Below are 17,793 nucleotides of genomic sequence, written 5' to 3'. Positions count from 1 at the left end.
TTCAAAGTACAGCAAAAACAGTAAAATTTTGATATGTTTTTACTATTTAAAAAACTGTTTTCTATTTGAATATATTTTAAAATGTAATTTATTCCTGTGATTTCAAAGCTGAATTTTAAGCATCATTACTCCAGTCACATGATCCTTCAGAAATCATTCTAATATTCTGCTCAAAAAACATTTATTATTATTACTATGTTGAAAACAGCTGAGTAGAATTTTTTTCAGGTTTCTCTGATGAATAGAAAGTTCAGAAGAACATCATTTGTCTGAAATAGAAATCTTTTGTAACATTATAAATGTCTTTATCATCACTTTTGATCAATTTAAAGCATCCTTGCTAAATTGAAGTATTAATTTCTATCATTTCTTTCAGTGTAATAAAAGATAATACTGACTCCAAGCTTTTGAATGGTATAGTGTATAATGTTACTTTTAAAAAAGCTTTTTATTCCAGATGAATACTAATCTCTGGATCTTTCTATTCATCAAAGAATCCTGAAAAAATGTACTCAACTGTTTTAAATATTGATAATATTAATAAATGTTTCTTGAACAGCAAATCAGCATATTAGAAAGATTTCTGAAGGATCATGTGATGCTGAAGACTGGAGTAATGATGCTGAAAATGTAGCTTTGATCACAGGAATAAATGACATTTTAAAATATATTTAAATAGAAAGCAGCTGTTTTAAATAGTAAAAATATTTCACAATTTTTGCTGTACTTTGGATCAAATAAATGAAGGCTTGGTGAGCAGAAGAGACTTCTTTTAAAAACATTAAAAAAATCTTACTTAAAAACTTTTGGCTGCTAGTGTACATAAGGCAGTACAGCATTGGATATATTGGATATTGGGAGTCACTGAGCTTAATTGTCATTTAAAATGTCATTTTTTCATGTTTTTATAGATTAACAATGTATTATTTACTCAACCATGACATATTTTTTCTATGTTTTGTGTTATGATCAAGAGCTGATACAAAAATCAGGTTTAGCACATCAAAAACCAACATAACAATCACTTTCCATTTTACGCATCAATTTTATGCCAAGTTTAGATTTGACAAAGGGGGAATTCAAGGTCAGGCTGCTGATACAGTTTCTGTGCCATGTAAAAGAAAACCAGGAAGTTATTTGTAGGATGGGACAGATGTGAGAGGCACAAACTGGGCATTCCTCTTCTAACCACAGAGTGTGTGTCCTCATCCAAGACATCTAATCAAGGCACCAAATACAGAGTGTGTGTGTTCGGAGGTCACTGTTAAGCACTGGGGGGATGATAAGTGCTCTGACTGAATGTCTCATTGTGTGCGGATGCTTATGTTGAGCGACGCGGCCAACAAACATGCAGTCTGTCAGACAGCCAGCAACATCCCTTCGTTGTAACGCCTTAGCGTGTGAATTAGAGCGAGAAGGAGAGAAGGAAAAGCAAGAAGTTCAGGATGTTTTCGTGTTTGTGCATGTAAGCGCAAGATTGTGTGCGAGTGTTTGTGGTTGAGTCCTGACGCCCCGTTGCGGTGTGTTAATCACAGCGTGCATGACTGTCTGTAAGCCTACGCGTCTGTCCGGTTAACTTAAACACAGAGGAGGATGCACACACGAGCGCTGCGCTCGACATACCCCGACCCTGATTTATGGCTCGGCTGCTATACAATGCTATAAAAATGTTTGGAGTGTTGCACTGACTGCGTTGTAATAAAACATCCGTGTTTAAGCATCCTGTCTGCTCTGTTTCAGCTACATGCTGAAGAAAACCCCAAACAGATTCGTATAAATACCACAACACTTCATACCACACAAATTTAGCACCAGGATAGGTGAATTTGTTTGTGCTTGTTTGTTTTAAAGAGAAGTTTTACTTGCATATTTATATTGCAATAAACACTGTACATATGCATCTTCTTAAAGTGATAGTTCACTAGTTTACTCATCCTCACCTCTCTAGAAGGATACTTTTGTTTCAAAACGCAGAGTAAAAATGCCCTCAGTGACCTTAAAGAGACAGTTCACCCAAAACTGAAAATTACACTGTAAAAAACAATTTGCTGAGTCAACTTAAAATAATTTGTAACCTGGCTGCCTTAAAATTTTAAGTTCAGTCAACTCAAAAAAAGTTTATTCAACTTGAAATGTTGACAACTTAGATATTTGAGTTGAATCAACTTAAAATTTTAAGGCAGCTGGGTTACTTACCCATCTGTTAAGTTTAGCAAATACAAATATCTAAGTTGTTACCTAGTACAACTTAACATTTCAAGTTGAATAAACTTATTTTAGTTGACTGAACTTAAAACTTTAAGGCAGCAGGGTAACAAATAATTTTAAGCTGACTCAACAAATTGTGTTTTTTATTTTTGACAGTGTACCCTATGATTTTAGGTGTATATGACTTTCTTCTTTCATATGAATACAATCTGAGTTATATTAAAGAATCTTGGCTCTTCCAAGCTTTATATAATGGCAGTGAATGTGTGTTGAGATTTTGAAGTCCAAAAAAGTGCCTTCTGAAGTGAAGTGTTTGTATATGAAAAATATCCATATTTACAACAACTTTATAAATCGTAACCTCTAGCTTCCGCTAACTGTCGTACATGCGTTCACAAGAGAGTTGTGTTCCAGCGAATGACGTAGGACGTAAGCATAGTGTAAGCTCCGGTGAGAATATGCTAGTCTTGTTAGAACCAAATTTTGTTTACAGCAAAGGTAAACCAGTCCACATTTGTTACTAGGAAAGTGCGATATCACTTGTTTTGTTTTTGATACAATACCGATACTTTTAAAGGCCAGATAACGATACGATACTTCTAAACTAAACTTTGAAATTATTACATTTATTAAATTACTAACAGAAAACTGGGTAAACTTTAAAATTGAAATGCATTTTAGCATTTAATATGCCTTAATTGCAACTTATTAGGTTATGTTTTTGTTTACACATGGTTAAAATATGTTTACTGTAGTGGTAACCATGGAAATCTACAAATACTATAGTTAAACTGTGGTCACTTTAATAAAAACCATGGTTCATTTTCATAAGGGACTGCAGTGTTCTGACAGTGTATGATTTATATAAACATTACAGTATAGAACATGATCAACATGAACCTTTAACGTTCAATTTTAATAAATGTAATTGCACAAACTTTGTAGGCAACAATTTTAATTTGTTTACTGTGCAATAACTCAAGCATAGGCTATATGACTTTTTTCTGTATTGTTCTGGGCTGCCATTCCCAAAAACATCAACGCTTTATGATACTTTTGGGAAACGCAGCCCTGTTTGAATGCGAGAACACTCTCTGTGATTGATTAGTTTTGTCTTGCAACATTTGCGTGCGTTTAGATGAGCAGGAGAATTTTTTGCTAACATAGGTTATTCGTCCAATTTAATCCATATTGCATACATTATTTTTTCTGTTAAATAAAATTGCTGGTAAATAAAAAAAACACCTTAGTATTGATATTTTTATTTGAGTATCGATACTTTCGATACTCACATCAGTATCGATATATTGATACTTCAGGATCAGTACACCCATCGGATGTCACCAACTGGAATGCAACTCTCCAGTGAATGTGCATACGACAGTTAGTGGAAGCTAAAGATTACGGTTTATAAAGTTACAAAAATGGATATTTATCTTACACAAACACATTGATTCACTTCAGAAGGACTTTATTAACCCCCCGGAGCTGTGTGGAGCACTTTTATGATATATGGACTCACTTTATTGGACTTCAACATCTCAACAGCCATTCACAGCCATTATAAAGCTTTAATATAACTCTGATTGTATTTAATATAAAGATTTAATATAAATATGACTGTATTCATCTGGAAGAAGAAAGTCATATACACAGGATGACCTGAGGGTGAATAGGTCATGGGGTAATTTTTATTTTGGGTGAACTATCTCTTTAATAACCTTTACTTCTGTGGAACACAAAATAAGATCTTTTGAAGAACTGTTTTTGTCCATGCAATGAAAGACAGTGAGGTCCAAACCAACATTAGACCCCACTGACTTTTATTGTATAGACAAAAAACACATTTTTTGGACATGAAAGAAAAGCATAATGGGTTGGCATGGCGGGGCAGAAATCATGACGGAATTTTTATTTTTAGGTATTTTTATAACTGTCTCTTTAAGTTTCATCCTGGACTAGAATCATTGGGGACAACACGTCCATCCAACTTTCGAATTAGTGGTCGATCAATACGAGTTTTTCCAATGACAGACTGTTAAACTTTATATTTAGTCCCTGACATTGAATATTAAATATCCTTGGTTTCAGCATCACATTCAGCACTGGCACCTTTGTGCATATGAGTGTGTTTTTGGTAGGTCTTCATAAGTGCACTGCAAAAATAATTAGTCTCGGTTTACATGTGTAATTGTGAGATGGGAGAGTGTCGTACCATCAGAGCAGGAGTCATCGCTGCTGACACTCAGTCTTTCTGCGTTGCCCTGGACGTATTTGTTGTAGAGTTTGATCCTAAGGGCCCAACTCAAATCAGGCTGCCTAACTGTGTTCTTCAGCCGCCGTCGAGCATTTGCAAACCAGTTGGACACCTGAAAAAAGAAGGAGGGTGTTGGAATGGTACTGAGGAAAGAATGACAATAAAATGAGTGGTCAGAAAAAGACACAAAAGATGTGCTTAACCTGCATCTTTTATTGTTTCAGTGTTTCTCTATTACTATCTTCCATATGTCGATGTGTGTGTTTGGACTAAAAGACCCATATACTGCTTTATTTATCAGGACGCTATGAAAACGATTAAAAATAGCACATGCAGAAATCCCAGGAACACTGTGAACGTAACATTACATTAAGTCTTCTTCAACTGAGACGATGACGACCTGGGTGCTTATTCTGGCCTCTGCCACTCTCACCTAATAATATTCCTTTTCCTCTGCCCGACGTCTGTCTTTTTGCAATAAAAACAATATTTAACCCAGCCTTCTCCATTTCACAGAGACCAGAGACCATTAGATGTTATACTAGGAAAACTTTTCATGCCCGATACACTTCAAGCCACTTATGACAGGCATTGTGCTTTAAAAAATGTTATTCAAGCCCTGAGTTTCCTGACCTCTGCTTTATATAAAGTTCTCAAAGACCAAAAGCCATATTTTTCACTTTAAACAAGTCAGCGGAGGCCAGTTTCTGAAGTATCATAGAACGTGTTCGCAAAATGCTCTTTCAGTGAGAAGAGCTCAGGTGTATCTGAGGTACTGAAGTCTAGAGATTTGTTTAGTCACGTAAGATTATTTATTTGCTGAAATTGAGCATACGTTTTGTGTTTGTAGGTCTTTTTTCCCCATATTGCAGTGCAGTCTGCTCACATTTTTAACAAATGGGTCTTTTTCATGAATATTAGAACCAGATTAAATTTGTAGGGTCATCCAGAATAGCATCTTCAGACTGGGCCAATTCTTCACAAATTGAGAGAACATGTTTATGTCTTCATGTATATACAGAGACACAGACTGAGACAGATATGTACACACAAACCAACACTCAGCACAGACTGGAAAACACATATGTGAAGAGTTAAACACAGTTCAGAATGTCTCTGAATTTTAATATATATTGACTAAACAATAAAAACAGAAAACCTTCGCTAGAGTAAACGTGAGTTGGTTGCAACTCGTGTTTGGAATGAACACCTGCATTTTCGTCTCGATGTAAAAGAAAACTGTCGTTTTAATAATCCTTCTGTCAAGAACTAGTAGCACGTGCATGGAAAAGTTGTGGAAAATGAACTTACTCACCTGCACGAGTGTCATTTGTGAGCCAAGTGCGAGGAGGATTTTTTCTGTTTTAGTGGGGTACGGATTGTCCCGGTGTTTGTAGAGCCACTGTTTCAAAGGCCGGGCCATGTCTTGCAGAGCTTGCCGTTTATGCCGTACCTTTCCTGGGTTCTGACGAGACCTTTGGGGAAAAACAAGCCGACACAAGCCACATAAATCTCATGACAATTACACGAGTCTTAAAAATGGGCACTCATATGGAGAAATTTCATAGGATTGATTTATTACAGATTTTCCACAGAGAGAAAGTATTTTTAATTCTTTAGTGGCATTCCTGCTGCCTTCTGTTTTATTGCTAGGAATTGTCATGAAAATAATCTACATAGTATATACAGCAATATAAATTAGTAACAGAATAAATTAAAGATTTATTATTATTATCATTATTAATTATATTGATTATCAATATAAAATGTGACCCTGTACCCCAAAACCAGTCTTAAGTAGCACGGATATATATTTAGCAAATAGACTTTTCTTTTATGCCAAAAATCATTAGGACATTAAGTAAAGATCATGTTCCATGAATATATTTTGTAAATTTCCTACTGTAAATATATCAAAACTTAATTTCTGATTAGTAATATGCATTGCTAAGATTTTTCTCAATACTGTGCAATCCTAATAAACTATACATAAATGGAAACCTTTTTATTTAGCTTTCAGATGATGTATAAATTGACCCTTATGACTGGTTTTGTGGTGCAGGGTCACACATAACAACCACCTTCATCTCTTCATCTAAAAGTGACATGCAAAGAGCAGACCAGTGACCGAAAATACAAGCAGTATTTAGAAGAAACCTCTAAAAATGTAAAAATATGATGTCCAGTTTTATGAGACACTGTAAGGGTTAAAAATTCTTACATGAGAGCCTAATTAACACTCATGCTCTGTGGAACCAGAATCATGCTATAATTAACTTTCCCAGTGAGGGATTTTCACTAAAAATCAGTTCACAGTCCGTCTGCAAAAAACAATAACGGTGCACTGAAACAATTGCATGTAATCCAACATCTGCACAATGACACATGTGCTATGTATTCCTGACTGGAACCGTCTGAAAAAATCTGTGGACTTTATAAGTACTCACAACAAAATGTCACTTTTACTCAATTCAAGTATCACACTCTTAACAGTAATGGTTCTTTAATGGTTCCTCTTTTATCAAGAGCTTAATGCAAGTTCTTCAGACTGGTTTGAGGTTGTTCTCTAAAGAACTGAAGAAAAATCTTCTTTGTGGAACTGTAAAACGTTCTCCTGTGGCATCAGCCCGTGCGTTTTTCTTCTAATTGGAACCTTTATTTTCAAGCAAGAACAGAAGCTGGTTATTTAAACCTGTAGATGTCAGTATGGCGCTGTTATATCACCTTGTTATCTTCCAAAAACCTGACTGCACATTTAACATATTTTCCCCAACGCTCCGAGGTTCATGTTCAGCAAATATTTTCCTTGTAACTCAGAACTGTATTAACAACCTAAAGAAGTTTTTTCCCTCCCTGTTCTTGATATCGGCGACACACACCTCTGTATTTATATTAATAATTTTCATTAGCAGTGATATTCCCCTTGAGGCGAGCAGCGCGGCTGTAGTGTTATCCTATTGGCTCCGCTTACACGCGCAAACGGACCTTCGGTGAGCGCAAGCCAGACGCACCCGCAGCGGAGGATGTTTGCACAGGTTTTTCACAAGACATCACTTTTAGGTTCGGCGTTGCTGTATATCGCATAATGAAGCACTGTGTTGTCTGCAAATAAAAAACACGTTGGGGTAAACAGCTTGGGGCGGCGAGGCTGAACGCGCCGGGTTCGGAGGGCAAATAAGGGATGACATGGTTTCTTCTTGCGCCCTCACTACAAAAATATTCCTGATTGACTGGACCACACATAGAGTTGAAGGAAATGTTTATTTATTAGAAACAGACCTGGACGTGTTTTAAATTTGCTACCGAACACGAATGACCTCATGTACCCGAACGACAAGACCATGCTAATTCAGCACCATCGACAGCGACTTAATTGAATTGTGAATATTAATTTCCTGCAATTCTCTTTCTGAAACCTCAACGTATCCGAGATAAGAAGGCGGCGAACAGGCTGTAAATTCAAACCATATGCTCCCTAACCACAACTGAGCGCAAATCTATGGAAAGAAAACACAAAGACCATGAAAAGTCAAACAGTTGGACGTGCCACCGCTTTTCACCGTTGGCTCTAAAATTGAACAACTTGATGTTTATCTTTAATAAGGTTCTCCGTGCTGTCACGCGGTTAAAAACATTAACAGCGTTAAAATGACCACAGATGACTTAAACAGGCTATCATTATATTCAGGGTTTTTTTTCTGCCAAGTAACTTACCAGAAAAAAATAGGCTAATTATTCCGTCATGAAAAATAAATGATGTGCAAAACAGTTATCATCCACTGTAATAAAGGAAAAACTGCACCCTTTAAAACTTAAATCAAAGCGGTGCTAATGTGACAACCTGCAGTTTTGCTGCAATTTACCGATGAAGAAAATCGAGTTAAATTGCTGGAAACAAATATTTCGCTTAATGAAACACGGTGAGACTATTTTACAGTGCATCCGCTTCATTTTTGGAGCGTTACAAGTGACATTTTAGCTTGGAAACATGTTCGTGAACCTGCAGCAGGCCTATATTTTGCGACCTAAGACTTTTCTGAAGAAGTTTCTGACATACCCGGATCTCCTGTGCCGGATAGCTGAGCTGTCTTTGATGACTGGGCTGCTGGCGAGCAGGTCCGGATGCTGTCCATCTATCACCTCTAAATAATTTCGACTGCTTCGTTCCACCTCATTCGCCTTCTCCTCGAATAAAACCTGGCTGCTTAACTTATTAAACACAATTGTGTTCATCTTTGGTATATTAGTCCTTCTTTCCCCCTGTGACCGCTGAAAGCGCCCTGGCCGCCGCGGGGATGTCCTACTCAACGGAGCCGCTGAGCCTTGTCAAAATCCTGTGAAATAGAAAAAAGGTAACATTTATGTTCACTATCATAGACATGCCTACTTTTCATACTAACTATACATTCATCATTTCTGTAGGTAAAAACTGTTTTAATTTCAATGTAAACCGCCTAAAGATCACCTCAGTCAAAACAAAACACTCACTGACTAATTAAGCGCGTCAGTCTGAGACTGAATATTTGACGGAACTGATGACTGATATGTTTAAAACTTCTAGACAGTTTATTTATGCAAACTTTCATAACCTCAGAAGTATTGAGAATGAATGATACGTATTGACACATGGAGGTATGTAATCACACGTAACACACGAACAGCATACGACTACAACAGAACGCGTCTTTAAGATTTTACATCTAGAAAGAATGTTTTAATGCGTTAAGCTCTTTTTTATACCGTACTTGTTTTTACATGCATATTTATTAAAGAGACAAACAAAGATTTATAAGGAAAAAACGTAAACATTTGGGGACCTTCTATGCAATTCATAGAGCGCAATAGAAATGAACCAAAAGCTGTATGACATCCCTGTCACATAGTTCAATGAACGTGACGCGACACGTCTCACTAAGTGAAAACATTTAGAAGTCATAACTGAAAACATTTGTAAAATGTAGGCCGAATGAACGTACCTGAACGTAACCCCTTCGTGCGTCTTTCTGTAAAGTGTAATCCAGTTTCCAGTTTCCCATTCCCCTCTCACATGTTCTCCGCTCTAAGATCCTGTGCGCAAACCACACGAACCGCTTTCGCCTCTGTGCTTTATTCAAGCGCGCCCTGGAACATGAATACACGACTCGTCTCGTGTTTCCCAGCTAAGCGGCTCAGACGGCGAACATACAGTGATTGTTTTATGCCGGTTCCGCCGCGCTGCAGGGGGAGGCTACCGGGAGACATCCAGTGCAACAGTGTATTCCCTTGTGTGGGTTCACGTCTGGAACGCGTCCATCACCCGACTGCATGAGAGTTGTATAGAGTTACTAAAATCAGCCAGAGCTGGTGTGATTGGACGCAGTTTTATCAGAAGCAGCTTCACCTGAGTCTGATGTGCAAAACAGTCGCAATTTTGACGTGAGACAAATGAATGGATAAATTGCAGTCAAGTGGAGAAAGTCTTTTAGACTTAGGCGTGGGGAGAACAGACTGATAGACTAATGTGAATTTATTATTAGAAGTGTTGTAACAGATGTTTTTTTTTTTTTTTTTTTTTCTGATCTGTAACAGCTTTTTCTTCAACACGGAAACAAGCATATGGGTGAGAGTTCCGTTCATTAGCCGCTATAGCGAAATAACGAGAAGAATAACAAACCAGTGTGTTCATAATTAAGATAATACATTAAAATAATATGGTAAGACACACCAATTTGCAATATCAAGCAGCACAACCAGCTGTTTTGTGCATAAGACCGGAAGCCAGACCCATAAAATTTACAAATGGCCACGCCTACCACTTACAGGAAGGAAAATGCGTTTTTCAGATAAGCTGTAATTTTTACAATAGTAACTGGAATGCTTGAAAACATATATTAATGTAATCTAATATATATTTTATATCATACATCATATCAAATTGCATGCTATCGTTTAATAACATTTGGTTTTATTTCCTGTAATAACGAGGGACCTTGGAAGTCTGTTCCTTCTGTTCACCAAAAATGCTTACCACTCTAGGACAGCAAATCCCTTGAGACCTCATTTTTATTGTCTTAACATTTTGAGAGCGGAATCACTTCATTGAACAACCTAATTCTTTTCCAAACATGGTTAGCGAGGTCTACAATTACTTCTATTCCAGTTCGCCTTAAGAACCTCTATAAACCAATATATAAACGAATTAATTATATCAACGCCATGTGCGATGCTTTATCGGGAGACTTAGCGTGCTGAGGAAACGCTGCTCGCGTGAGTTCCCTCGCGAGCATCGATGCGATTCTGGTACCCTCTCATTTTCCCAAATTACACGACTTACACGTCGCATTGACTGTGTCTTTCGGGTTTATCCAGGGTAGTGTTTGGAGGTGAAGTGACTAAACTCGGAGGCACATATGCGCTCCTTACGCCCCGTATAATTGGTGCGTTCCTTTTATTTGGGAGTATTTTTACCTATTTAATGAACAAACACTCCCGGACATCAGCCGGGTGACTCACCCCCCCCTCATGAATGCCACTCATGGAGAGAAAAAGACAGTGCTGGTCGACCACTAACGACCACTCAAATCATGTCTTTTCTCTTACTGTCTCTTGTCTACCAGGGGTTTACCACATGTGGGTGCCCACAGGTTTACTCTAACAGTGGCATCTCCAGGGTAACCACATGCCCCTGGGCAGGTAGTCACATCACTTTGTGGTGTACTTCGTTTTGTGGGATGCCCACTGCTGTGGTGTGGTCAGAGGCAGAGATAATGTGCGCTGTGAAGCCTTGCTGAAAGTGTAATGACCCTTAAATGCACTTCACCAGTAAACTGCCCTGGTGTTTTGGGTGTCTGCCAGACCAAGTGTCTTATTTAAGGTCTAGTCAGGTTTATTTGTACAGTGTTTCTACCAAGTTGTCGCAAAGCAGCTCCACGGGTCATCAGTGGGCAAGGAAGAATTTGGAGAGAACTGGAGGTCCTTTAAAAAGAAAAAATAAAGGTTCTTTGTTGGCAAAAATACAACAGTTCTTTCTGATCGTCGGATATGATTGGCTGAGAGGAGTGCGATATTCCAGTGATATCAGAACCGTTTCACAGTTTGTATTACTCTGCTTGAGGTATTTCTCACAGCGAGTGCCATGGTGGACGCCCAAATCCACTATAATTTTTATAAACAATGCTGTGCACTTGTTTAGACTTAAAAATACAGTTGAGGTCAAAAGTTTAAACCCCCCTTACAGAATCTGCAAAATGTTAATTATTTTTTCAAAATAAAGACAAAACTGACCTGAAGAAGATATTTCACATAAAAGACATTTACATATAGTCCACAAGAGGAGAAAATAGTAAAAATCAAAAAAATTACCCTGTTCAAAAGTTTACATACACTTGATTCTTAATACTGTGTTGTTACCTAAATGATCCACAGCTGTGTTTTTTTTTTTTTTTAGTGATAGTTGTTCATGAGTCCCTTGTTTGAACTTCCCACTGTTCTTTAGAAAAATCCTTCAGGTCCCACAAATTCTTTGATTTTTCAGTATTTTTGTGTATTTGAACACTTTCTAACAATGACTGTGTGATTATGAGATCCATCTTTTTACACTGAGGACAACTGACAGATACATATGCAACTATTACAAAAGGTTCAAAAAAAAAAAAAACAGCTGTGGATCATTCAGGTAACAACGCTCATTTTTATAAATTCAACTCTTTTTTTTTCTTGAGGACTACATATAAAAGTCTTGTGAAATATCTTATTCAGGTCAGTATAATAAACATTTTGCAGATTCTGCAAGGTGTATGTAAACTTTTGACCTCAACTGTATGAGATTTGTTAATAAAGATAACCTATATTTGAAAATTTGCGTCAATGTTTTCGAAGATTCTATTCAACACTAATAAACCTGCCAAGAGCAGCTTTAAATTGTTTAAATTTGTCTGGAATTTGCCACTGGCTCTGATTTCTTTATAGTGATTAAACATGAGATGTAATTCATTTTAGTGAAACGAATGTCGCTGTAGGTAATCACAGCATGCCGATATAAAGCCATATTGCATTGCTATTCATGTGATGTTGCTCATTTATGGTTCTAGAAGAAACTTTAACATGCATTGCAAAAAAGGTTATTTAAAATGGAAATGTGTTCTTTAACATTTAAAGTAAAAGTTAATTAAGTAAATAATTAAGTAAAATGTTAATCATACTAAGATAAAAAACTCTTTACTTAAAGGTTCTTTGGGGAACCCAGAATGATTTTTTTAATGGTATTGCTGTGAAAACCCTCTTTCGGAATATTATATTTTTTAGTTAAACAGGCAGGTTGGCTTGCAAAGAGAGAATCTGACAGAAAGTCTTTTACTAAACCCGTAAGCAATAAACCCAAGTGTTCTTCATTACTATTTTATTTCCTTTTCTGCTGGAGCAACATACTTGTGTTTTATTCGCAGAGTTGCCGCAACAGCATCTGCATAAAACAACAATAAAGTGTTTATGAAGAACTAACCCAAACCCCACTTACACCATAGACACAAGTTTGATGACAAACCAAGATGTTTTATTCAACTAAATGGCACACCGCTGAAGCAGCATGTGTTAGGGTCAGACGAGATACAACCGTGTTTCTCACAGTTTCCAACCGAAGAGTAATGAAACCGGGCTAAGTTAAACACAGGTAGCTCTTTTGCCGTAGTTGTAATTTCCTGACATTACCTCGATGTCAACATGTCCTCTCATTAAAATCTCAAATCCCTTTTGTGCTACCGTTAATACAGTCTGTCCCTCATTTAAACCGAGTTTTTCACACCGTCCACGAGCCTTAAATAGGAGTTGAGCCGCCACTGAAGGTTTCCCCTTAAAGAAAGCCACAGACAAGATTTGTTAAAATCATTGGGCCTTGTGGAAAATATAAACTGCTGAACAATTACACCCATTAGAGATTGTTAAAAGTGATTCAATCAGTGTTTTTCAAATTACCGTAAACATTTAGAGCACAAGTCACAGTATGTATAATCTCAGCCGCTTTTCCACACACACACTTACAGCCATTACGGTGTCCAGTCTGAATGGCATTAGTGTCTTTCAAGCTGGCAAAGACAATGTCTTGAAGAATAATTGTGTGTTGAGCTGCTGGTTCATTTTTCCCACCTCGCCTTTCTTTCTCAAGCAGTGTTTTTTCTTTTAAAGACGGTTTCCTAAAATACATCAATGCCTGTGAAGTATGCGTGTCGTGTTTTGTTTAGTAATCTACTGGGTCGCCTGGCTCTGTGTTTTGGCACGCTGTTATCTTTTCAGGTTGCACTGTTTTCAGAGGTAATACCGTTCCTTTTTTGAAGTGGCTGCTTATTCGTGCGGTTGGTGTATTGAGGTTGGACGCTTCGTGACCTCATATTAAGAATCCTGTGTGCATGCTGACAGCGCAGGGTTTATTTTAGATTTCAGAGAACAAAGGAACTTCAATATAACATTACATGCAGCACATTTAGACATGCTGCCATTATGTGATTTACAGATAGCATTATAAGCAACTAGCAGCAGTACATCAAATACATAAAAACCATAAAAGATTGTGGCACATAAGGATGATTGGCAGCAGTTTGATATATCTGGTCCGATCAGTTACCACCACCTTCTCCTGCTGTGTAAAAATCCAAAGCAAAAAGCTCCCATTACACAGTCTCGAACACACTATATATGCGCAGAAAAAAAAAATCTGATAATCATCAGCAGTTGGCCTGCTGCTGTACTCCCTCTGTCTGTCTTTTTCCGTCTCGGTCTCAACCTCCTCTCTCTTTCTCTCACCCATGTTGGGTGCTGAGAGCTTGATGAACACATCCTGATGAAAAGTCAAGGATAATATCATTCTTGGTCCAGAGCCACAAGACTCCCAGGCAGGTTAGGACCCAGATTGGGGAAGGCCTGTGCTACTCTAGATTTTATATATGTCTAAATGTTTGATGTGTGTGTGTGGGAAATAGGTAAGGTATACCTAGCATATACACTTATATCACGTTGCTATCATATTATCATATCAGAACTATTTACTGGCATAATTTTCTGTAATAATATAACACTTTCTGCAAGTTATATTATTATACCAGCAAGTGGCATAGGTTTATGAGTGAGTCATTGAATTGTTCACTCAAACACACTGAGTAGGTACTTTTTAAATATGTTCTTTCATCTGACAACATGACAGTGACCTGTATCAGTTGTTTCACAAATCCTCTCCTGTGGCCTCATTGGATAGTAAAGTGTCCATTTGCTGCACACTTCCGAATCTTGCTGTAAGTAGTCATTCATCTGGGTACTCTTCACCTATACTGTTTAATTAATATTGTGAATTTAGACATGCTACTTGTTTTACATACTGTTATGTAGTAGGGAAATACGCATATTCAAATGCTGCCACTGTCTTTATGAGTGAGTCATTGAATCGTTTACCTAACTAATTCATTTAAAAACATGTTTCCAAAGCGAAATTGCTGAATTCGAAATCTACACTAAAAAATGCTGGGTTATTTTTTTTTAACCCAAATGCTGGGTTCAGCCCTATAGTCAGAGCGTGGGCTTTCTGAGTCCTCTACAGGTGATACCAGTTCTCAGCGCCACCGATTTGGTGCACTTCTTCAGCGAAATAAAGGTTTGTATAGATTATATTTAATTTATATATATATATAAATAGTCTTTACTGTGTTGTAAATTGTATTCTTTTATGCAACGCAACAAAAGGACGAGACATCAATCAGCTGCATCAGCAGTGGTTGTTTCAGGAAGGAAACGCCTTTTGCCTTGCATAAAATAAATAGATTTTATTTGTTATTGTACCTAGTTTAATTTAGTTTGATATTAAGATATGTTCTCTAATCTCAGTACTTTTTTATGGGCATGTTTTAGAGTCAGTCAAGGCATCTTTCAGCTATGATTGAAATGTGAGGACGCGGTTTGAAGTTCGTAGTTCCCCCGGCAAACAGCAGCCCTTCACCGGCTCAGATTTCAGCAACACACTGGCATAAGAATTAGCGCTATTTCTGTAAAAAGCGATTACAGGGAATGGTTGAATACACTAAAATTAAATAATGCTACTTTTAAATGTTACGTTTTTATGTCTTAAATGCTTGTTAAACAAGTTTAAATGTATGGAACATTGTAAGCTGTATTCACTCAAATTCAATTTGTATTGTATTTTGTCCATGTGTTCTTGCTTAATAATAAATGTTTATATTTTGATTATTGCTGTTGCCTCGAGTAATTCTGTGTGTGTGTTCCAGTCCATTTTAAGCCAGCAATATAATCATTTTTAAACAATAGTTCACTTAAATAAAATAACCCAGCATTTAACCCAACCAGCTGGGTAAAAATAACCCAGCATGTGTTCTGTCCAGTATTTACCCAGTGCTGGGTTGCCAAACAACCCAAGTAGGGTTGTTTTTAACCCAGAATTTTTTAGAGTGTAGTTGTTGTATGCGGGTACACAAGAGAGTGGCGTTCCAGCGGATGATGTAGGACATAGGTGTAGCATAAGCTCCGGTGAGAATATGCTAGTCAGTAAAAGTAAAAGAAAACCAGTCTCCTCTTGGGTTATACGTTGGCGAATTTCTCTGACATTTTTCTTTACAAAACCTTGTTTTGCTCTCCAGTTAGCGGAAGGTAGAGATTACGGTTTATAAAGTTTTAAATATGGATATTTTTCTTATACAAATGTGTATTCACTTCAGAAGGCCTTCATTAACCCTCCATGTGGAGCACTTTTTATGATGGTTGAATGCACTTTATTGGACTTCAAAATTTTGAACACCATTCTCTGCCATTACAAAGCTTGGAAGAGCCAGGACATTTTTTAATATAACTCTGATTGTATTCGTTTGAAAAAATTTTTTATATACACCTAGGATGGCTTGAGGGCAAGTAAATCATGGGGTAATTTTCATTTTTGGGTGAACTATCCCTTTAAACGTATTAAAACAATTAATGTTCACCATTAGGTTTGACCATGAACATAGTAATCTCTTATGCTCAACACTTCTTCTTAGTTTTAATATTTAAAGTTCATAAAAATACTTGAATAATGCTGTTCTTTAACACCCCTACCCCTATTTTTAGATAAATCATATACCCCTGGTTGATAGCATACTACAGGTGATTTTTCCTATTGTAATAAATCTGTGTACTCCATAAAGTATGTTACCATAAGCATAGCCTGTCAGCACCAATGCAGTCTTTATTAAAGTCATTGAGCTCTTTATAGGGGACAGGTTTGAAAGCCGACCCAGACACTGTGGTATTTGCACACTCATTTCTCTGTTTATTTATTGTTAGGCCAGCTAGTTATTTACACTTTATGGATGGGAACGTCAGAATTCATTTGAGGCAGTTAAACCATTTAAGAGAAAAAAGACAGAGGGAGGGAACTGGAGCAATAAGGAGAGAGTGAGCGAGCAAACCAAAACCATCTAGTTATCCAAAGGCATTACAAGACATATTTAACCTTTGAGAGCATATTACATTTTGAGGGTTTGTGACCACAAAAGAACAGAAACCTAACACTTTGTTGCAACATACTGCGCAAACTAGCATGTGTATGTGTGTGAAACCAAAAAAATCTCTAAAAAGTTATTGAATTGAGCATCCAGAACTTTGGTCTGTGTGTTAAAGGGATAGTTCACCAAAAAATGAAAATTACTCCATGATTTACTCACCCTCAAGCTATCCTAGGTATATATGGCTTTCTTCTTTCAGACGAATACAATCTGAGTTATATTAAGAAATGTCCTGGGTCTTCCAAGCTTTATAATGAAAGTGAATGGGTGTTGAGATTTTGAAGCAAAATAAAGTGCATCCATCCATCATAAAAAGCACTCCACACAGCTCCGGGGGGTTAATAAATGTCTTCTAAAGTGAATCGATGCGTTTGTAGGAAAAATATCCATATTTACAACTTTATAAAGCATACTTTCTAGCTTCCGCTAACCGTCGTGCACAGGTTCACGAGAGTGGCGTTCCAGCGGATGACATAGGCATAGCGTAAGCTAGTCTCATGAGAACCAAGTTTTGTTTATAACAAAGGAAGACTAGTCTCCTTTTGGCTTATATCAAAATCCGCCAACATTTTTCTTTACAAACCCTCATTCTATTTGTGACTGGTGTTTTTGTTTTGCTCTCTCCACTGCGCTTCTGCGTTTGTCACTTAGTGGAAGCTAGAGATTATGGTTTAAAAAGTTGTAAACATGGATATTTTTTCCATCGCTTCAGTATTAACCCTTCAGAGCCACGTGTAGCACTTTTTGTGATGTATGGACGCACTTTATTTTGCTTCAAAGTCTGGACCACTACCCACTGCCATTATATAACCTGGA

General features: G+C 37.2%; 1 protein-coding gene across 1 annotated transcript in view; it reads right to left on the bottom strand.

Annotated features, from left to right (window-relative positions):
* The window catches only part of mkxa (mohawk homeobox a), a 40,358-nt gene extending 30,792 nt beyond the window's left edge, over positions 1–9,566 (bottom strand). Inside the window, exons 1-4 of the mRNA XM_051125063.1 lie at positions 9,442–9,566; positions 8,523–8,799; positions 5,781–5,940; positions 4,424–4,577 (exon numbers count right to left, since the gene is read on the bottom strand). Of these exons, the coding sequence (XP_050981020.1) occupies positions 4,424–4,577; positions 5,781–5,940; positions 8,523–8,698 (490 nt within the window). The 5' untranslated portion in view covers positions 8,699–8,799; positions 9,442–9,566. The remainder of the gene's footprint in view (positions 1–4,423; positions 4,578–5,780; positions 5,941–8,522; positions 8,800–9,441) is intronic.
* Positions 9,567–17,793: the final 8,227 nt, after the last annotated feature.

Source organism: Labeo rohita, chromosome 12 (assembly GCF_022985175.1).
Source record: "Labeo rohita strain BAU-BD-2019 chromosome 12, IGBB_LRoh.1.0, whole genome shotgun sequence".
Lineage (NCBI taxonomy): Eukaryota > Metazoa > Chordata > Actinopteri > Cypriniformes > Cyprinidae > Labeo > Labeo rohita.
The sequence above is the reverse complement of the archived record's forward strand: the minus strand, read 5'-3'. Positions and strand labels throughout refer to the sequence as shown.